Source organism: Poromitra crassiceps (assembly GCF_964638095.1).
Source record: "Poromitra crassiceps genome assembly, chromosome: 9".
Classification (NCBI taxonomy): Eukaryota; Metazoa; Chordata; class Actinopteri; order Beryciformes; family Melamphaidae; genus Poromitra; species Poromitra crassiceps.
The window spans coordinates 18,431,953-18,455,438 of NC_139630.1; the positions used below are offsets into that span (position 1 = coordinate 18,431,953).

A 23,486-nucleotide genomic window follows, 5' to 3' on the forward strand; every position below is an offset into this window, starting at 1 on the left:
TACTTCCATACTATGTAGTAGGCAAAAAAATAATTAGTATGTCCCAATACATGTCAGATGCAGTATGCGAGTACCAGGATGTTGTACTACATCAGCTCCTATTTCGGAGTATGGATCGATGCATGCTGCGCCAGCCAATCTTCCCCACAATCCTTTGCGCAGCGGAAGTTACGTCTTCTTCTTCTTCTAATGTTTTATGGCGGTTGGCAAACAACTTTTTGTGCATTACCGCCACCTACTGGAGTTAGTCGCACTGACTGAGCTGCGTGTATAATCCACGCCCACCTCCATGACGCCGTGAACACGTCAATAACTATGATAAAAACACTGACAGAAATATGCACGTTATTATACTGTTAAGAATGAGACTGCATGTAAGTATCATCACATCAGTTTATTAGAAACAACAACATACATTACAATAACAGCAATTTGTTTATTTGATTGTCTGTTCCAATTTTGTAAATGCTTAGTCTGAATTTTTTGTATAATGTACTGTTTGTTATTGCCAGACTTTGTTTATTGAAAAAAAATAAAAATAAAAATGTGGCGCTGCGGACGTCGGCGGAAGTGAGCCAGAGGGCGTGATTTCTAACCCCACATAGGATAAGCAATAACCACGCCCTGTGACGCCGGGATTGGCCAGGAGCAGCACTGGAGGGCACGCAGCCCAGCGATTTCATGGACCAACTGTAATAGCTCTTGAGAACGGACAGCGATTTCGAGAGCGGACATTGAGAGCGGACATTGAAATGAATTATGGTCACCTACCTTCCTTAGCATAGTAATAATAATAATAAGCATAATAATTGTAATCTACACAATGTACACAATCTACAAAAACATGCAATAATATAAACGGTGTTGTGTTCACGTTCATAGCTCATATAATATAATGTATAATAATTATAATCTACACAATGTACACAATCTACAAAAACATGCAATAATATAAACGGTGTTGTGTTCACATTCATAGCTCATATAATATAATGTATCATATCGTTAATTTCAAGCTCAATTCTTCTTACCCAGAGAAAAGGTACAGCACTGAAAATGTAACAAGCAATAGTTTTTTAAACATCTTTATTTTAAAAGATGAAAATCCCCTGGTGCTTTAGTCCCAAGCTTCAATGCTCCTGGCCAATCCCGGCGCCACAGGGCGTGGTTATTGCTTATCCTATGTGGGGTTAGAAATCACGCAGCAAGAGGTCGTAGTTCAGGAAGCTCATGTGACGACAGATGTAGTGTGTCCCAATAGTATGCATTTTGCATGCATGCTGCACACTACAATCCATACTTTGTGAGGGCAGCGGCAGTACATACTACAAGAAAGAAGTACAAGTATGGGTATTGGAACGCAGCCCTGGAGTGAACAGAGTTGCAAATATGTTGTGTTGGTGTTTGAAGATGATCTATTGGACCATTTTCGATAGGATACTGATTCGTCATACTTGCGGTGAGCAGCTGTTGACATTTTTAACCAAAATGTGCTGTATAGTTGTTCACATGTTTTCATAGTAGCTCATTTAGCCGACATCTGGTTGTTAGTATTCATTAGCAAAGTGAATAGACAGATATCCACTGTGTAGCTAACCCAGCTTGCATTACAGGTACTAGTTCACAGTTTCTGATGAGGAAACCCTGAAGCAACACCAGATGGCGCTGCTGTGAGCTGCCAAGTCATCACCACTCTGAAACCCTTGGATTTAGACAGAGAGACCCCGCCATCTTTTGGAGACTTTGTGATAAGCATCCCCAATGACCAAGCAACTGGTATACAGATTGGACTCAAAACTCTTGACCAAGGTACTAGGGCTGGGCGATAGAGTTAAAAAGTATATCGATATCAAATATTTAATATCAGTCTATATCGATAATTATTGGTAATTTTAATGATCTGTTTTTATGAATAAAAAAACATGAGAAGAAAAAGGTTGCATTTAACCACTTCATTTTGAACCACCTTATTTTTAAGGCACACAGGTAATTTGTCACACACATAGATGCTCTGAGTGCAACTGCAAGCAGTAATTTCGCCCCAAAGCTCTGGAATGAGCTCCACCAGGGTTTAAAAGCCTCTGCTTCTGTGGAGTTCTTCAAGGGGCAGCTGAAGACCCACCTTTCAGACAGGCGTTTGGACTTTTGTAGACTGAACTGTTGATTTCGTACTCTGAACGCTGAGTCTGCATGTTGTGTATTATCTTTATGTCCTTTCTGCTGTATTTTATATTTAGCCTTTAAACCACTGTGAAGCACTCTGTGCATCCGTGCTGAGAAGGGTGCTATACAAATAAAGTTTTACTTACTTACTAATTTACAGACATCGTGATGTTTTATTTTGCTGACATAGCCTAGCGATGCCAGCCTTCTAAAATAAATGTTTGGTAATGTGTATGTCAGGGTTGTAGGGTTAACGTTAGGTGAATCAGTGAATGAGCTGCCCCGCATTCCGCAAAGTAACATTGCAGACGTCCGTATTTGTGAAATTGGTGTCTAACAATAATGTTAATGTCCCGGGCGCAGAAAACAGATGGTACCGTTATTAATAGAACATATGTTAACACATTGTCAATCTATATTAACATGAATTGAAACTCACTCACATCGAATTCTTTGTAATGTTTACAGATGGTGTTCTGCTTTCGGTGTCCCTTTTATTAACAATTAATTCCTCCACATCTTCTCCCACTATGTTGTTTCACATGGTGGTGTGGTGCTAGGTGAGACCAAACATGCTGTTTGGCTGTTTCCGTGTCACTTGTAGTAACAAGGTACATGATTGGCTGTATGAGCCACAGAGCAGAGGGAAGCGCTCTATCAAACAATTTTTTTATTGTATTGATGACGTCTCTATCACAATATATATTGCTAATCCTATCATTTTATCACCCAGCCCTACAAGGTTCCTAACGTTACTTTTATTTGATTGCTCTTCTGAGTGAAGCAGCCAAATCGTTTGGGCCTCTCCGCTCCCAAGCGTCGCATCAGGCCTGCAACTGGGGGTTTATTTTAAGTTTTAATATCTGCTGGCTTTTGGTTTGTGTGTGCGCGTGCTTGGTGAGAGTGGGCCTACTGAGTTTTGGTGTGACTCTTAAGTTACATTTGAATTGTTGGTGTGTCACCTGAAGAGTATTTTGTTGTTTATTGAATTATTGAAAGCAACGCAAACTAATCTAAAAGAGATTGAATATTATTTCATTTGTTTATATTTTATTTTTACATTTTACAAAAGTAAATAATCAAATCTCATCTATTTTTAAAACTGATTCCAGTGTGATGTTTGCTGGTTGAATTCCTTTTATTACTGGTACTGACATATAGAAGGGAGATATTCATGTCACTTTATAAAAGGTGATACACTTATTTTATTGCAATATTTTATTGTTTAGAGGATCCAGTAATATAGCCTCATATTTTGAGTTACAGTTAATTAGTGGTGAATATAGTGACTCGAGACAAAGATATGTTTATAGGTAAAAGCGAAACAAGATCACATTACCTATATATTATTGATTTATTGATTTAAAGAATTCAGGGCCCTTCCCTGATTACATAGGCATTAGCTGGGCTACAATAAGATTATCTTTGATGATGGAAACATGGACATTTAATAACCTTGAATATGAATGAGTTTCCAGACAGCATCAGTCATAACTGCTGTTAGACACATTCCTCATCTTCTCAGTGTAACAGAGAAAATGTGTGACTCTCAGCTTTCTAGCAGACATTGCTTCTCCATACCTGAGAGTCCAGTCTCCAGTGTGACAGAGAAAATGTGTGTGACTCTCAGCCTTCTAGCATATGGTGCCTCTCCATACCTGAGAGTCTCCAGTCTCCAGTTTGGATCCTCCAGTCCAGCAGAGAGCAGCTTCACTCCTGAGGCTCCTGGATGATTGTAGCTCAGGTCCAGCTCTCTCAGATGGGAGGGGTTGGAGCTCAGAGCTGAGGCCAGAGAAGCACAGCCTTCCTCTGTGAGCAGACACCCTGACAGCCTAGACATCACACACACACACACGCACGCATGCACACATGCACGCACACGCACACACACACACACACACACACACACATACACATACACACGCACACACACACACACGCCCACACACACACACACACGCACACACACACGCACACACACGCACACACACACACACACACACACACACACACACACACATCGCATATTGTTGTATTTTCTTCAGTGATGTATAGTTTGTAATGCTGGGTGATGAAACAATATTAATAATAAATAGAAAAGCAGCTTGATAATTTTCAGTAATATTGCTCACAGCAGAGTTTCTCTCTTAAAATATAATTTTGGTCATTTTCAACCTGGACCTAGTTTTCTAGTTCTACTCATGAAGCTTTTTATGGATTCAACATTTCATCACTTCCTTCACTGTAGAGTTTGACGTAACTTCAGTTAAATCAATATTCCACTTAACGGTGGTCTGCAAGAAAACGCTTCACATGGAGGGAATTTGACATGCTCTTAAGGGTTATTATACAACATGTAGTTCTGACCAAGCAATCTGATTGGTGAAGGACCGTTCTCAATTTAGCATAACAGCACACCTAGCCGTTCTCCAATGTCATTCATTTGAGAACGCCCTCATCACTAAAATATCACTCCACCGGCCGGTCTGTTTAGCAGAGAACAGGAGCGACCAAAATTCTGCAGGCTATATTGCTGATAACCCCACAGAATTTCTAGCCCATAAACGAACTAATAACTTGACCAATAAGTATGTAACACAGAAAATAAAACTAACTAATAACTTAATTTGATGTAGAATGCATAGGGCATGTAACTGGTTTGTTAAACTCACATTCCAGGAATATTGTATTTACCGCACTGCTCCTAAAGTTAACGTAAGTGGCTCGCGCCAGAGAGCCTGGTTGTCCCAGAACCCATTCGCTTAGCGCCAGCACACACTCGATTTGGGGGTGGAACATGCCAGGATTGGCCAATGCCAACTCCAGTGCCCAGAACTGTCAAATCAAATCATCGACAGACACGCTATGGCCCGCCTCTCAACCCTCTATCATCTCAGACAGGCAGTATTATTTTCAGTCTGATATGTTACCGTCCTAACCTGATCCCGCCAGATGAAACCAGCAGCTTGTTTGTTTATCTCTTCTTCCAACCATTCGTCAACAGTAAGTCCGCCAATTAAATTAAAATTAACAACAAAACAATCCATTTTGCATGAACGCTGTAAGCTAGATGCTGGTTTCTGCATTTGACCATGACTCATCTACTCATATGAATAACATTTCACCGTTTCGCCAACTAGATTGCTGCTAGATGGGCTCTGGTAAAGTCATGTAAAACCTGCAGGTTGACGTTTGCAGATCCAGGAATCTTGTTTTGAGAGAATGGACCTTAGTTTGGAGAAATGTGTGAAATCATGTGAGAAACACTTTAAAGTGATTTTACCTGAGAGTCTCCAGTCTGCAGCGTGGACTCTCTAGTAAATCAGAGAGCAGCTTTAGTCCTGCATCTTGCAAGTTGTTGTTAGTCAGGTCCAGTTCTCTCAGATAGGTGGGGTTGGACTTCAGAGCTGAGACCAGGACTTCACAGTGAGTCACTGACAAACTGCAGCCACTCAATCTGAATAAAGAATAAAGCAAAGCTATCAAATAAAATATTCCTGAAAGCTTTCAACAATCCAGTGTTTCATAAACCAATGGACTTTAGCATGTTGTCAGTGTGGATCAGTATCATGTTGGCCTTATAGAGTCTTTCCATCTGAACGCAGAGAGGCTATCACACCTCTGTCTCAGGATTGGTCCATTTTCCTTGGACACATTCTGTAACCAACCAGATGAGTAAATCTGCAGTTTGGGCCCTGGATGCAAAATAGTTTAAAATAAAGGGTTTAGTTAAGGTCCAGGATCAACTTTTTATTGGGACAATATTTTCAGATGGCAGTTTCTTTGGAGATAATTGTGCTAAAAAGCAGACTTTGAGTTTGATAGGGAACTTAACCCTAATGTAGCTCCGGGGGCTTGCTATAGCGGAGCGGCTGCTCTGGCCAGAAGTGTATCAGAGTGAAGGACCATGATTAAGTAATAAGAGGCACCTGTACGGCAACCATTTTAGGGCATCCTCGTCAGTCAGAGTATAGGCTATCGTTCCTCAGTCTAAAGCGTTGTCAGTTGTCATGTCTCCTATAGTAAACCGTCGAGTGTGCTCTGAAACACCTTCAGTCCTCACACGAAAACGCTGTCATTCCTCCTGCCTCACTAAAAACGTTGTCGATCCTCCTGCAGACTAGTTGTCAGACATCACTCAAACTAGCTGTCAGGCATCACGCCTCACGTCTCACACAAAAACGTTGTCGATCGTCCTGCAGACTAGTTGTCAGACATCACTCAAACTAGCTGTCAGGCATCACGCCTCACGTCTCACACAAAAACGTTGTCGATCCTCCTGCAGACTAGTTGTCAGACATCACTCAAACTAGCTGTCAGGCATCACTCCTCACGTCTCACACAAAAACGTTGTCGATCGTCCTGCAGACTAGTTGTCAGACATCACTCAAACTAGCTGTCAGGCATCACGCCTCACGTCTCACACAAAAACGTTGTCGATCGTCCTGCAGACTTTGTCAAGCATCACTCAAACTAGCTGTCAGGCATCACATGAAAACGCTGTCATTCGTTGTTTTTGGTTGTTCTTCCGTGTGGGGAAAGAATGCCTGTGAAGTTAGCAACAATTTTTTTACAACTTCACTTCCGGTTGAATGCTTTTGCCTTTCAAAATAAAAGCATGCGTTTTTTTTATATTTACAATAGATTAAAGTAGTAATCTATGAGACCCAATAGAATTAACATAGTAACACTAAGAGGAACATCTAGTTTAATTGACAATAGACTATATATATATTTAGATATATATATTTATATTTCTTGAAATTCTTTCAACACAAAGACCGGAAGGCTAAATTTGGACACATGTAAATTAAACATAAAAAGTTAAATGGCTTTAAGGTAGATTCCTAGGATACTTCTTTATTGAATGGGAAAGCTTATTTAATTATTTAATGGTAAACTGTTGTTCCATCAGGCATAAGATATCCAAACAATGTAGGGTGTGTGCGGAAAACATTTGACTTCTACAATAGCCTTGGTTATGGCCTCTTGGTAGACATCCAAAGAATAGCAAGTAGAGGTGATGCACATTAAGCAAAATGGAAGGTTTTGGTCTTGTGAAATGTTATTAGCAAAATTTAGATACACAAGTGTCTTGTTGATGACCACCAAACATAACCAGCAGCCTAAGGACATGTTGAGGAGCTGGGCCATCGGTGTAAGACAGGGGTGGCGAAACTTTTTTGGTTGAGCCACAAACAGAAAATATAAGCAGTCATGGGCTAAACAATATAAAGCGTGAGTTTTCAACCAGGTACACTGTAAGCAAACATCCAATTTGTAAACCAGAAAACCCCTGGGCTATCAAACATTCATTTTCCATCCAAATAAGTGAACAGTTTTGACATGGCAGTGAGTGCTCACCTATTTCAATGGTTAGCTCTTACTGTATCATTTCAATAATTGTTTCTGTCAGAGGTTAAGACCGATAATTCACCAAAATAACTGATGATTACACTGACAAAAGCAATGAACTGTGTATTGGCAAGCAACAAACATTTGTAGGAAATGCATGACATCATGGGAATACTATGGCTAGGCTAGAGTTCAAGGCCCACGTGTCCACCCAAAGATTCCAGGATCATTGTAATAGACTGAGTAATCATAATGCCAAAGAGGAATTTGACTTTGTGCAAGTATGCATATCACATCAATTACAGAAGATTGAGCAAACAGAAATCAATCTCAAATGATAGTGTCTAGAGAGGGAAAACACATGAAACTTGAAATGACAAGCAAACCAGATGAAACCTGTTAACACGTTTTAATGTAATAAGAAACATTTCACAGAATGGTCAGTCCTCCACTGGAATGCTTTCCCCCCCTTCTTTTCAGTCCATAGCAAACACTGCAACAGGAAGTGAGCTGGGGTTCAATTTAGAATGTTTTTGTTGTCAATTTAAAACATCTATACGGGAGAGTTTCTACTTTATGGAAATTTCAAAAAATAAAAATGTCAAAATCCCACCACGTGAAGGGTTTTTCCAAACACCACACCTTTACAGAACAAGAGCAACCAAAAAGCTTTAAAAATAGGTGCTAGGCGAACTCACCAATGGCTTTAGGCGGCGTTCACGACCAAGGTGCTTTTTTCATGTAACGTTATGGAAATCATGTTGAGAGCGCTTCCATTGTGCACAGAGAGTTTTTTGTGCGCTTCGTTTTGTTTTTACCTGCAGTCGCGTGCAGTACAGTTTAGGACACAACGACCACTTTGCTTCGTTGAAAGGACATCACACACATCTTTGCTGCACAGACTTCTAAATTAATGGACTGCACTTTCAAGTAAATATGTCACTCTGCCTCTCTCTGATGGTCCTGATAACAGCCAGCCACTCTGCCTCTCTCATGGTCCTGATAACAGCCAGCCACACTGCCCCTCATGGTCCAGATAACAGCCAGCTACTCTGCCTCTCTCATGGTCCTGATAACAGCCAGCTACTCTGCCCCTCTCTCATGGTCCTGATAACAGCCAGCCACTCCGCCTCTCTCATGGTCCTGATAACAGCCAGCAACTCTGCCCCTCTCTCATGGTCCTGATAACAGCCTACTCTGCCCCTCTCTCATGGTCCTGATAACAGCCAGCCACTCCGCCTCTCTCATGGTCCTGATAACAGCCAGCCACTCCGCCTCTCTCATGATCCTGATAACAGCCAGCCACTCCGCCTCTCTCATGGTCCTGATCACAGCCAGCTACTCTGCCTCTCTCATGGTCCTGATAACAGCCAGCTACTCTGCCTCTCTCTGATGGTCCTGATAACAGCCAGCCACTCTGCCTCTCTCATGGTCCTGATAACAGCCAGCCACACTGCCCCTCATGGTCCAGATAACAGCCAGCTACTCTGCCTCTCTCATGGTCCTGATAACAGCCAGCTACTCTGCCCCTCTCTCATGGTCCTGATAACAGCCAGCCACTCCGCCTCTCTCATGGTCCTGATAACAGCCAGCTACTCTGCCCCTCTCTCATGGTCCTGATAACAGCCAGCCACTCCGCCTCTCTCATGGTCCTGATAACAGCCAGCAACTCTGCCCCTCTCTCATGGTCCTGATAACAGCCAGCTACTCTGCCCCTCTCTCATGGTCCTGATAACAGCCAGCTACTCTGCCCCTCTCTCATGGTCCTGATAACAGCCAGCCACTCCGCCTCTCTCATGGTCCTGATAACAGCCAGCCACTCCGCCTCTCTCATGGTCCTGATAACAGCCAGCCACTCTGCATCTTTTAACGTTTTGAAATTACATAAAGCCTTCACGTGATGAAAATGAGTTTATCAAGTATTTTGAGATTTTGACTTATTTGGTTACTTTAATCTCTGTAGTACATCTTGGCAAATAATTTTCATGAAACACAGGGGAAAGGATTTATTTTTATGGTCTTGTTGGAATGTCACTGTACAAAATACGTTGTGGAATGTTATGCCATTTGTTCTCACATTTTACTTTTAGACGCATAACAGATTAAAATACTCTATACTATCTCAGTCATTCGAAAAGTTATATATAGGGGAGAGTTGATATGCATATTGGACAAAGTCAAATTCCACTGTGTTATGATTACTCACTGTATTAAAATGAACCTTTAATCTGGACACTTGGGCCTTGAACTGTAGCCTAGCCTATTCATAGCATTCCATGATGTCACATGCATTTCCTACCAATATGGTGCTTCACAATACACAGCTCATTGGCTGCTTTTGTCATTTGAGTGTAATCACCTGCCAATGGATTATAATCACCTGTTATTGACCTACAAAGGACAACTGTTATACTGAATTTTGGTGAATTATCTGTCTTAACCTCTGACAAAAACAAGAATTGAAAATAAAAATGGAAAAGATACATTGTCTTTTTAAATAAATAAATTGTAATAGGAGAGCACTCAAACTACTGCACCGTCAAACTGTTTACTTATTTGGATAGAAAATAATGTTTTGATGGAACTGGGGGTTTTAACTGTTTCTTCCTAACTGCAGCTGACGTCATCACTCATACACATGACTTGTGTATCTAAATTTTGCAAATAACTTCACAAGACCAAAACCTTCCATTTTGCTTAATGTGTATCACCTCTACTTGCTATTCTTTGGATGTCTTCCAAGAGGCCATAACCAAGGCTATTGTAGAAGTCAAATGTTTTCCGCACACACCCTACATTGTTTGGATATCTTATGCCTGATGGAACAACAGTTTACCATTAAATAATTAAATAAGCTTTCCCATTCAATAAAGAAGTATCCTAGGAATCTACCTTAAAGCTATTTAACTTTTTATGTTTAATTTACATGTGTCCAAATTTAGCCTTCCGGTCTTTGTGTTGAAAGAATTTCAAGAAATATAAATATATATATCTAAATATATATATAGTCTATTGTCAATTAAACTAGATGTTCCTCTTAGTGTTACTATGTTAATTCTATTGGGTCTCATAGATTACTACTTTAATCTATTGTAAATATAAAAAAAACGCGTGCTTTTATTTTGAAAGGCAAAAGCATTCAACCGGAAGTGAAGTTGTAAAAAATTGTTGCTAACTTCACAGGCATTCTTTCCCCACACGGAAGAACAACCAAAAACAACGAATGACAGCGTTTTCATGTGATGACTGACAGCTAGTTTGAGTGATGCATGACAGTTAGTCTGCAGGACGATCGACAACGTTTTTGTGTGAGACGTGAGGCGTGATGCCTGACAGCTAGTTTGAGTGATGTCTGACAACTAGTCTGCAGGACCATCAACAACGTTTTTGTGTGAGACGTGAGGAGTGATGCCTGACAGCTAGTTTGAGTGATGTCTGACAACTAGTCTGCAGGACGATCGACAACGTTTTTGTGTGAGGCGTGATGCCTGACAGCTAGTTTGAGTGATGTCTGACAACTAGTTTGAGTGATGTCTGACAACTAGTCTGCAGGAGGATCGACAACGTTTTTGTGTGAGACATGAGGAGTGATGCCTGACAGCTAGTTTGAGTGATGTCTGACAGCTAGTCTGCAGGAGGATCGACAACGTTTTTAGTGAGGCAGGAGGAATGACAGCGTTTTCGTGTGAGGACTGAAGGTGTTTCAGAGCACACTCGACGGTTTACTATAGGAGACATGACAACTGACAATGCTTTAGACTGAGGAACGATAGCCTATACTCTGACTAGGGTTGGGTACCGTTCACATTTGAATCGATACCGGTACCTGGAATTCGGTACGGTACCAAAAACGGTACCTTTTTCGATACTTTTTTGAGTAAAAAAAAAAAAAAAAAAAAAAAAAAAAATTTTGCTACAACAAAAATGTACAGTTTCTAAAACAAATAAGTCCAAACTTCTCAATTTCAACATTGTTCTTTATTTAGATTTTTTTTTGTTTAGCAGCAGCACCCAACAAAATAAAACCCCTCCCTCCCTCCCTCCCTCTTCCCTCCCAAACCAAGAGTTTACTTGTGCAAGGTAATGGTCTGCTCCATCCATCAGCGGTCACTGCAATATGGTCAACTGCCCTGAGTTCCTCCTTCACATTCTTCTTCTCAACACGACACCAAGCTGGAATAAGTGTGTTTGTGAGAAGGTCTCTGGAGGGAGGGGAGTATTTTGGGTTCAGGGTCCCTGTCATCTCCCTATATATAGACAATAAAAATAACTATTCTTAGTAACTTAGCTTACTCTATGAATATCACACACACACACACATTATCACCCATTTATACATAAATAAATAATTTACCTGAACCATGGAGACTCCACCGTTGCGAAGGGCAACATGCCTTTTACAATGAAGGCAGTCACTGGCCCTGTGGCACTCATTTACTTTCTGCCGGGGTAAAGCTGCTTTCTTCGCCAGGGTGAAGGGTGTCTCCTGTGCGACTCTCACACGGTGGCCTAGCAAAGAAAGCAAGAGTGTAACGTTGAATAACACGTCTCACGGTGACACGAACTGAGGATAATAATAACGTTAGCAACGCTAGTTACGCTACTAAACATGCTAAGCTATAAGCTACAACTATCCAGCTAACGTTAGCTAATTAAATGACGTTACCTGATGTTGAAGAAGTCGACGCCTCACTTGCGACACTTGAAGTTTCGTCGTCGTCGCTGTCCGTTTCAGCTAACGAAGCAGAGGAGCTGCTGGCTGTAGGTGCTTTGCTGCTGGTGGGGCTGCAGCGTCCACCCTCAGGCTATCGAACACTTTACAGTCTTCCGCATTTAAAAAGATTTTATGCTTGACCAAGTGTTTCCTCAAGTTAGAGGTGTTCCCCTGGCCAGCTTTGCACTTCGCATCGCAAATGTTACAGCGAGCGTTGTCTGAGTCTATCTTTGTGAAGTGTAGCCAGTGCCACACTTTGGACCGCAAGCGAGAGGCCATCTTCTTCTCTTCAGCTTGTTTTGGCAGTGACATGATGACGTAACCCACCCTCGTGTGTGTTGCCTTCAAGTTTGCGTCGGAATTTCTATCTCGCTCGCTGTCTTTGTATCACTGAGATGCGTTCAAGTACCGACATTTTTAAATTATAATAGAAAAAAAAAAGTACCGAAATGAGGTACTTTAATATTTGAGTCTGGGGAGAGACTACGAGACTGGTAACTACAAGTCTGCAGCTGTCAGTGGACAAGAACACGGACAGTATCAGTCCCGCAAGGATGCACATTTGGGCGGATACCACAGGCGAGTATAGATCAGTTTAGTTTCTGGAGTCACTTGGATGGGGACGTGACAAGAGAGATGGAGAGAAAGAAGCAAACTAAGTGCAGATCTCAAAAGCAGGTAACCACTGTGGTTAGTGAGAAGTTGCTAAAAGGAGGAGAGAGCTATGAGTGCTTGAGCAGAAGTGTAGTTTAAATGTAGAGTGGGCAATCAGCCACTGTGACTGCACTGAAGAATCTAGCTCAGGGATGTCAGAGATACGGCCCGCGGGCAGGTTTCTTCCGGCCCGCGAGATGTTTTGGAATATAAAAAAAAAAAAAAAGATTATTATTATTAACTCATTCTCTGCCAGGGTCATTTCGGTCTGTGTGCTCCCAGTGCCAGGATTTTGAGCATATTTCCTGATCTTCCAGGACCCACAGAATATTCTATGCTAGGAATAAAATTACACAACATATCTCACAATAGACCCCTTATACAGCTTGTCAACATGGAGCTGCGCGCGCATCGTGTAGGCAAAAAGCCCGGAGCCGCTCATTGACACAGACAGAGCTGTGTGAAAGACGCCGCTGTCAGGACTGCTCTGTGCTCATCTGCGACACACAGTTAGATTTTAGTTTTAAAATGCAGTTCTCGGCTTACTACCACAGCTTATCGCCTAGTGATAAGCAATGTTATGCATCGAAATTAACGTTGGTTAATGGGATACGTCTTACAGACCCATACCATACGCCAGGGGCGGTTCTAGGCCGTTTTTGGGTGGGCTTTAGCCCACCCAAAAATAGTCTCAGCCCACCCAAAAAAATAGAGGCAAAAAAAAAGTTTTTTTTTTTTTTTTTTTTTTTTCCCCTCTCCAAATCCATGGTGGTCATTAGTAGCAGTTTCTGACTACACTCAATGCGCTGTGTGCGTGTTTCCCCCCCCCTCTATGTTCTTAGGGTGGGCTGAGACAAACATTTAGGGGGGTTCAGCCCACCCGAAAAGTTTCTAGAACCGCGGCTGCGCAGGCGCTCCCTCCTCCATCTATCTGCCTAATCCCACATCACTTCACACAGGTCACACACAGTACAGCAGCGAAGTGGTCCTCCACAGTCCACACAATCGTTCTCCCCACTCATGATCAATGAAACTGTGAGGTGAGCATTGAGCAGTCAGAGTCGTTAGTAGTTACTTAATTAGCGCATATTGATATGCAAATTAGCGCGTAACGTTGTTTCGTAGGCTAAACAAAAGAACTTGTGGCTGTGCCTGCCAGACAAACAGGTGGACTGGAGGAAGGTAGGTAGGCTACCATGGCACCAGCCAGCCATGTCATGCTAGCTCGCAGTAAAGTGGGTGTAAATGGATGCAATGTTTTTTGAGAAACATATGGGCATAAGTGACAAACATATTTTCAAACGGGTCCCTTGTTATCTGAATGAAATTAAGCCCTTCAGAATCGCAAGTGGCTGCTTTACACAGCCTGTCTGATGTGATGATGATGATAGCTTAAAATGCGTGCATGGCATGCTATTCCCTTTTCTTTCCTTCTTTCCCTATTTTTGCACGCTGTGGTGGTGGTAGCCTACCAACTTCCAACCAGTCAGATCTTGTTTTTTCCCACAATAATTTCATAATACCATTTGTAATGCCACCGTTGTAGTGCTGTTGTTCAAAATTAAAGTACATTTTCTCAGATTTATTGGTGTCTTTCTAGTCACACAATTTAATAGTCAGTGTTTCCCATACACTGATCTATTTGTGGTGGTACACCCTACATAGATTTTGACCCCCACAAATACTGCCACATATTAATTTCAACTAGTTGACTGCAAACTCCTGCTTTAGTGCTTACAGTATATTATTATCTTGTCGGAATATTATTCCAGCCAATAAGTTAGGAAGTTCCCTTTTGATATAATTTTACTTTTGTTTTGCCTACAAAGCAAAATGTTACTTTACTTGAAACTCCCCTGAAGTGATTTTGGTATTATTTATGCAAGCATAATTCTACCATAGAACCTGTATGCAGAATATATATAGTATATATAGGGAAACAATTATTTTTTCATCGCTGTAAAACCACAGAACGGTAAAGAAGATATTGATGTGTGTAGTTCTTCATAGATCTAGTCTCTTCATTTTGATCTCAAAGTGCGCCAGTTTGATCCATTTTTACTTGAAACTGTACAAAATTTTCTTCCGGGGGGGCATGCCCCCGGACCCCCCTAGGGGTTCAGCGGTCCATGACCTTTGGGTGGGCTGAGCCCACCCAAAGCTCAGATGCTAAAACCGCCCCTGCCATACGCACTGCCGCTGTCAATTCGCCAAGCCTAGAGTGGCCAGCAATACATATATCGTACATTCCTTTATAACGGGATAGCGTAGATAATTATTCTGTAACTTGCAAAGATATATTGTTATGTTGATAATGCACACAACTCAATAATGACATTATGTAACGTTAATCACCTTGAGAAAGGCCAGTTTGGCCGAAACATGTCGGTGGAAGCCATATTTTATTAAAGGCTTTTTAAAATATTCTTGAAGAGTTGCCTTGGACTTCCTTTGTTCTTTCTACTGAATCTTCAACCCTATGGATCCAATGAGCACCTTCTGAGAAAGCCTACACTCGACAGAACGCCGTAGCCCTCTTTCCCCATTTTCTTCTCTCCATTATGTAACGTTACTTGGTCGTTCTAACCGAGTGATGTGGCTGAGCAGCCTACAGTTTCAGGCAGCTTACCTGATTATGAAGAGCACTACATTTCGGGCATTTTTAATGATGTCCTCGTTCCAATCAGTTCAACTCAATAATGACATTTAACGTTACTTGGTTGTTAACTAACCGAGCGATGTGGCTGTCACTAGCAGCCTACTACAGCATACCTGATATGAAATGAGCGAGCACTGCAAAGTCGGGCATTTTTTACGATTTCCTCTTTGGGCTTGCAACCAAAGACACCTACGGTTAGCATTAAAAGCAGTATGAGTTGACGGGATTCGGTAAAACTTTAGTCCTTGCTTTGTTGATAGTGTAACAGACTGTTCAGTGTTGTGTTGTGTTCTATTGCGTGTGTGCGAGGCTGTGTATGTTCCCTCCGGTTGCGGTAGAACAGGATATGTGGGGAGAATAAAGGTGAAGCTGGTTATAACGTTACAGCCTGGCTCTATCGTTTATTATTTTATTAACCAAGTGTGAATAGGCGGACCCGAATACTCTGCTACAATAGCTTTCCGATTCTGGCATCCCACTGTACAACACGAAGACATGTCTTGCTCGAATAGTTTTCGGACCACTGGAAAACTACTTGACAGGGCTGCGCGGAGTCTGTCTTTCTGCCTCCGTCTTGCGCATCTGACGCTGTTTGTTGTCATTGTGACGTAGGCGTATAATTGGTCTATAAAGCAGAGACTCTCTGCAGAAACACCATGTTTCCTTGTTTAGTTACAAGCGGTGGAAGTTAGCTTGTTTTCACTAAAAATGCCCTCCTTGGAAGAGAAATAGGAGAAAAAGAGGTTTTTAGTGAAGGACACCGTTTCAAGCAGAACTCTCTTTTAAGCCTTTTATTTTTTGCCTCAGTGACACATCAGACATATACAGTATTTGTTTTCCCCCAAAAAAAAAAAAAGTTTTTACTGACTTTTACTTCCTGGAACTTATTTACCAGATAGTCCAAGACTGGACGGACCTTGAACAATCTGTCACCTGGGTTTGCTACAGTATTGTCAGTAAAATGGAAGAACCTCAGAATAAGTTGGAACCTATTTCGAGACATGGTCTTTCCGAAATAGGGGGAGCCACGTCCCTTTCCATGTGGGTGACCTGTAAATTATAGAATAGAAATACATAATTACCATAAAATACATATCATAAAAAATACATATATTACAATACATGTATTTACAATACAATAACATCTTTTTTTGTATGTGGTAAGTGTGATGAGGAACTTTTTGTCCTTACCCACAGGACTGGGACTAGGACTGGACTCCATCGACTCAGAGTCTGAAAACACAAAATATCAAAGTATGATAAATATGTGCACAAAATCAAATAAATAATTTACTTTTACAGTTGCCATGTGGATTTTTAGCTTAGCTTGATAAAAGCATAAACAAATGGAACCAAATGAACCCTTATGCGCTCTCTCTCTCTCTCTCTCTCTCTCTCTCTCTCTCTCTCTCTCTCTCTCTCTCTCTTTCACACACACACACACACACACACACACACACACACACACACACACACACTCTCTTACACACACAGGAATCACGCAGGCAACCAAATGGCCGCACATGATCGTCACTAACGTATCGATCACAATAAAACAGTACATACCTTCTGCACAATGTTGCACAACACAGAGCTAGTCGAGTCGCTAAGTTTACACAGACGGCTGTGTGTGATCATTTCATCTCACAAAAAATAGGCTACTTCTTACCATCGTCATCGCTCTCTCGAAGTGGCACCCATTCCTCCTCCGATTCATCTGTGTCAGACGGATCAGAACGCTGTGAAGGGGAGCCTTCGTCGCCCTGGCGCTCCGTCGTGGAGCAACAACAAAAGAAACGCCCGCGTCTTCCTCGCCATCGTCGCCATCCGAGAACTCTGGGTCGGACTCTGTTTCGACCACAGGCTCCATCTGGACCCTGGGCAGGGTCAGCAGCCCCATGGTCTCTTCGATTGTCCGCTGGCGTGGACCGGGGTGCGTGCTGGAACTGGGCCCAGGCAGGGAATCAAAGTGTTGAGGATGCCCAACAGCGCTGCGGCTGCGGCCACGCCGGCCACAGCCTCTCTTCATGCCCTAGCTAAATAGATTACTGCTAAATGGGTGACTATACTATAAATACTAAACGTGATTTAGTGGGTTCCTTTTATCAGTTTGACTTGAAACAATGTCACAGGCTGGGAAAGGGTCTGATCTAATGTAAACAAGCAAAACATGAAAGTACGTCCGGGTACGTCTTTGGCACAGAACGCCATTGGTAAAAGTACGTCCGGGTACGTCCTTGGCAGAGAATGAGTTAAATTTGCACCCCATTATCATGAACTACGTGTGGCTAATAAGCAAGCCAAGAGTTCATTCATAAGTTAATTAACCTGCACTACAAGGAAGTATGTCAGTAGGTCATCAGGTGTAAACAAAGCCGCCATGATGCCACGCTGGAATTGAATCGCGCATTCGGCTACCTACCAAAAAACAAAGGAATCAACAAGATGCTGTCGAAAAAGAGAAAGGTTTACACGGAATGCAGGCAGTTTCAAGAGAAATGGAAAGAGCAGTATTTCTTTTGTGAAGTAAATGGGTAAATGAGTCGAATTGATTTTAGTAAAAAAAAAAATCTGGCCCCCTGAGGTCTCAGTTGAACAAATCCGGCCCTCTACCTAATATGAGTCTGACACCCCTGATCTAGCTGAATCAACCCATTTGAGAGCAGCAAAAACTAAGCTATATTTGTTTGGATAATATTCAGTGAATTTCTCTTCAATATCCAACATAAAACTAACTTCATCTCAGAGGAAAAACCCTCTCTTCAAATTCAGCATCTGTTTTGGTCAGAGCCTCGACAAGAGAGAGGAACAAAGCAGCTGATTCATTTTTATGACAGGATAAAAATGGAACATAATGAGCCATAAGTATCGCCCACTCCAACCCCGCCTCAGCAAACAATAAAAACAGGGAAGTAGCAGTATTTAGGATTTGGGTTGAAACTAATGTCTACACCTTTTTGATGCTCACAGAAGGCATATTACCTAAATTACATAGTTGGAAGGTTGTGGTGCATTTTGCTTGCCAGGGTCTTTAAAACTATGGGAATATTATAAAACGCCATATTCATCTGAATACAAAAGGATTGTGTGAAAACAACAGGAGGAGAATTTGAGATCTAAGCCTCTAAAAGCAGATCCTGTCTGATTTCAGATGGACAGACTCAGACATCCTCAAATTACAATATTCATATTCACATCAGCAAATTATTAAATATGATGTCTGACCTGAGAGTCTCCAGTCTGCAGTGTGGACTCTTCAGTCCAGCAGAGAGAAGCTTCAGGTTCACGTTGTTGTAACTCAGGTCCAGCTCTCTCAGGTGGGAGGGGTCGGACTTCAGAGCTGAGGCCATGGCTCCATAGTCAGTCTTTGACAACCTGCTGCTCCTCAATCTGAATAAAGAATAAAGGAGGAGTTGGAGTTCAGAGCTAAGTTCTCTAGAGTTCACAGCCAGAAAGTCTGTTTACAGATTTAATGAAAAAATTTGATTATCAAAGCAGAGCTGAGACTAGCATACCAATAATATATATATCATTTGAAATTTTCCAAAATGTAATATAAACCGAAACAAAATAATACATAAATGTAATTATATGAAAGCATTCCTGTGATCTCAGTATCTTATATGAATGTGAGACATGGAAGATGATGTTAGCTGATGAACATCGTCTTGATGTATTTGTACACAGCTGCCTGGCAAGCCTGGCAAGCAAAATGCATCACAACCTTCCAACTATGTAATTTAGGTCATATGCCTAATTGTGAGCATCAAAAAACTATGGGAATATCATAAAACGCCATATTCATCTGAATACAAAAGGATTGTGTGAAAACAACACGAGGAGAATTTGAGATCTAAGCCTCTAAAAGCAGATCCTGTCTGATTTCAGATGGACAGACTCAGACATCCTCAAATTACAATATTCATATTCACATCAGCAAATGATTAAATATGATGTCTGACCTGAGAGTCTCCAGTCTGCAGTGTGGACTCTCCAGTCCAGCAGAGACCTGCTCCAGGTTCACGTTGTTGGAACTCAGGTCCAGCTCTCTCAGGTGGGAGGGGTCGGACTTCAGAGCTGAGGCCACGACTTCATAGTCAGTCACTGACAAGTCGCAGCCCCTCAATCTGAATAAAGAATAAAGGAGGAGTTGGAGTTCAGAGCTGAGTTCTCTAGAGTTCAGAGCCAGAAAGTCTGTTTACAGATTTAATGAAAAAATTTGATTATCAAAGCAGAGCTGAGACTAGGATACCAATAATATATATATAATTTGAAATGTTCCCAAATTTAATATAAACAAAAACAAAATAATACATAAATGTAATTATATGAAAGCATTCCTGTGATCTCAGTACTCTTATATGGATGTGAGACATGAAAGATGATGGTAGCTGATGAACATCATCTTGATTTGTACACAGCTGCCTAAGAAGGATACTAAAGATATACTGGCCAATACAAATGAGCAATGAAGACGTTCAGAGGATTGCTGGCACAGAAAATGTCAGCACACAGATACGGACGAGGAGATGTAAATACATCAGACATATTCTAAGGAAGAGCACCGACAGTTACGAGCAGATCGCTCATGTGTCCACCAAAGCGTTTTCACCCCTGAGGCCAGTGTATTGTTTGCAATGGGAGCGCCACATATTTACTACTGCTGTAAACACCAGTAGCAGGATGAGGCGCTGAGGGTCTATTCTGCGCTGAGTGCGTTCACGTTTGGCTGTTTTTCTGATCGCTGAGAGTTGAAAAATGTTCAACTTTGGGTAAAACGCTGCGCTTGTCATCGCACAGGCAGGCATGAATGCCACCGTTTATCAGCTGCAATTTACTGCATGTAACATAGCACAGAGATATAACACAAAAGCCACAGCAGCTAAATGTATATCTCTGTGCTATGTTACATTCAGTAAATTACAGCTTAGCTTAGCTTGAAGCAAACGATGGTAGCTCCTCACCGAGATGTTTCCTCGTCCACAAAACCTCATGAACCCACACAGACCGGCGGGTCCATCCTCTCTCCCTACATGCTCCAGCCTTCCCTTCATCTACAGAGTAAGTATGCTGCTCTACTTTGTACTACTTTGTACTACTTTGCTCTACTCTGTATCATAGCAACCAAAGTGTCTCAGCTGGAAAAAAGTAAAACAACAACAACAACAACAACAAAGCTGCACCTCCAAGGTGTCAGGGGAAGACAGGAGAAGACAGAATCCTTCATCGATATTACACTAAAAAAAGAGTTGAACTAGACTAAAGAATGTGGTTTTTATGCTTGCTGAAACACAAATCACCCTTTTGGGACAATTAATAAACTTGAACTTGAACTTGAATGAAACTCAAGAAACAATCGATCTGTTAGATCAGTAAGTGGAATGTGAAACTGAACCTGAACGACTTTACACTGTTACTCGAAAAAGTTATGTGTAATGTGATTACAGTGACACATTACTTTGTAACATGTTACGCCCAACACTGTGTACCACTGCTGTGTACAGCAACAGTTATGTGTATGTTTGAGGAACTATAGATCTTTAATCTTTAATGTAATTCTGATGGTGTCAGGGTTGAAGGTGGCTCTACATTGTTTAATATTGTTGGTATCACATCAGGACTAACCGAGCCTTCCTGCAGTTCCTCACAGCTGGGATCAGTTCCAGTCGTCCCTCATCTGATATGTTGTAGGCCTCCAGGTCCAACACATCCATAACCTCCTCTGACATCTCTAGCATGTAGGCCAGAGCTGAGCAGTCCATCCCAGAGAGTTCATCCTGGTCCCTGTTCTCTGACTTCAGGAACTGTTGGATCAGCTGATGTACTGATTGGTCATTCATCTCTGTCAAACAGTGGAAGATGTTGATGCATCTGTCAGTAGGGGTATTGTAGATGGCCATCTCCCTCAGGTTGCTGATGGCTCTCTGGATGCTTTCTGGTCTGCTCTCTGTCTGACCCAGCAGGCCTCGTAAGAGTTTCTGGCTGGACTCCAGTGAGAGGCCATGAAGGAAGCGGACAAAGAGGTCCAGGTCGCCATTTTCACTCTGCAGGGATTTGTCCATGGCTGTCTGCAGGAAGACATACAGGGATTGTTCACTGTCTTCATCCTCACTGTCTTCAGATATACCACAACCTTCTCCCAGGAATGTGTCCAGTACCTCCTCATCCCTGATTGTGTAACAGTGGAACATGTAGACAGCAGCCAGAAACTCCTGAATGCTCAGATGGACAAAGCAGAAGACCTTGTTGTCCCCGTACAGCACACACTCCTCTTTAAAGATCTGTGTGAACACTCCTGAGTATACTGAGGCTGCTGTGATATCAATGTCACACTCTGTCAGGTCTGCTTCATAGAAGATCAGGTTATCTTTATTCAGCTGCTCAAAAGCCAGTTTTGCCAGAGAGAGCATCATCTCCCTGGTCTCTTCCTCAGTTATCTCTTGATACTTGGCGTTCGCCTGTTTCGACTGAACCAGCAGGAAGTGGATGTACAGCTCAGTCAGGGTCTTGGGCATCTTTCTTGTCTCGCTGGTTTTCAACAGATGGTCCACAACTGTAACAGTGATCCAGCAGAAGACTGGGATGTAGCACATGATGTGGAGGGATCGTGAAGCCTTGATGTGGGAGATGATTCTGCTGGCATGCTGCTCATCTCTACATTTATTTGTGAAGTACTCCTCCTTTTGTTTATCAGTGAAGCCTCTCACCTCTGTCACCACATCAACGTACTCAGGAGGGATCCGATTGGCTGCTGCAGGTCGTGTGGTTATCCAGCGGAGAGCAGCAGGAAGCAGATTCCCCCTGATGAGGTTTGTCAGCAGCACATCCATTGAGGTTGACTCTGTGACATCAGTCAGGATTTCGTTGTTCTTGAAGTCTAGAGGAAGTCGACACTCATCCAGACCGTCAAAGATTAACACAACCTGGATCTTGTCAAACCTGCAGATTCCTGCTTCTTTGGTGTCAGGAAAGAGGCAATGAATAAGTTCCACCAAGCTGAACTTTTTATCTTTCTGCAGATTCAGCTCTCGGAAAGGTAATGGAAATATGAACTGTATATCCTGGTTGGCTTTGCCTTCAGCCCAGTCCAGAGTGAACTTCTGAGTTAAGACTGTTTTCCCAATGCCAGCCACTCCCATTGTCATCACTGTTCTGGTAGGTTTATTTATTTTATTTCTTCCATGTAAGGGTTTGAAGATGTCCTCACATTTGATTGGTGTTTCTGATCTTTGGTTTCTGGATGCTGCTTCAATCTGTCTGATCTCATGTTCATCAATGACCTGTCGAGTACTTCCCTCTGTGAGGTAAAGTGTTGTGTAGAACTGATTCAGAAGTGACTTTCCTGCTTTAGCCACCCCCTCAGACACAAACTGAAACTTCTCCTTCAGATTGGATTTGTGTTGACGTTGACACGCAGCAAGAGTTTCTGAATGAACAAACAATAGATGAAATCAATGAGAGGCGATTAAAGAGTAATGCAAACATTTCCTGATAATTTACACATTCCCAACTCCATGGACTCTTATTCAGCTCATTACTGGTGGGTAGAAAAGCATGTCCTGACTGGTGCAAGCTAAAGGATAGCTGTTGTAGAATCATATATTACTCAACCAGGAGTTTCAGAGCTGACCAGCCCAAGACACACCTGTGGACTAATCATGCAGTTTAATCAGCATATTGTAGTGATGCAGGGGCACCCAAATCCGGCTGGGCCCCACGGGCGGTCTGGGTTGGCAGATTAGGAAAATATTGTGGGCGGGTCCGAAAGTGACAAAGCAGCATTATTAAATAACGTACAGCAGAAAAACAAGCAGACTAACCCTTTATTAAAGATGTGAACTCTCTCAATCTGTATCACACACACGCACACGCACACACACGCACTGTCTGTAGTTTCACACACTACAGACAGAGTGAAGGTCAGACTGTTTGTAGTTTGAC

At 42.1% G+C, this 23,486-nt stretch overlaps 1 protein-coding gene and 1 long non-coding RNA gene across 2 annotated transcripts in view; both read right to left on the minus strand.

Annotated features, from left to right (window-relative positions):
* Nucleotides 1-23,205, minus strand: part of LOC310782199 (uncharacterized protein) — a gene marked incomplete at its 5' end in the record, with an annotated part of 43,512 nt that extends 20,307 nt beyond the window's left edge. Inside the window, 8 exons of the mRNA XM_083642885.1 lie at nt 3,822-3,995; nt 5,447-5,620; nt 18,771-18,935; nt 19,508-19,672; nt 21,171-21,387; nt 21,589-21,713; nt 22,038-22,971; nt 23,157-23,205. Coding sequence (XP_083499011.1) covers nt 3,822-3,995; nt 5,447-5,620; nt 18,771-18,935; nt 19,508-19,672; nt 21,171-21,387; nt 21,589-21,713; nt 22,038-22,971; nt 23,157-23,205 — 2,003 coding nt within the window. The remainder of the gene's footprint in view (nt 1-3,821; nt 3,996-5,446; nt 5,621-18,770; nt 18,936-19,507; nt 19,673-21,170; nt 21,388-21,588; nt 21,714-22,037; nt 22,972-23,156) is intronic.
* Nucleotides 11,571-12,506, minus strand: LOC310782469. Its single transcript, XR_014553022.1, has 3 exons — nt 12,185-12,506; nt 11,873-12,027; nt 11,571-11,765 (listed from the first exon to the last, which is right to left on the minus strand). It is a non-coding gene; the product is annotated as an uncharacterized lncRNA (long non-coding RNA).
* Nucleotides 23,206-23,486: the final 281 nt, after the last annotated feature.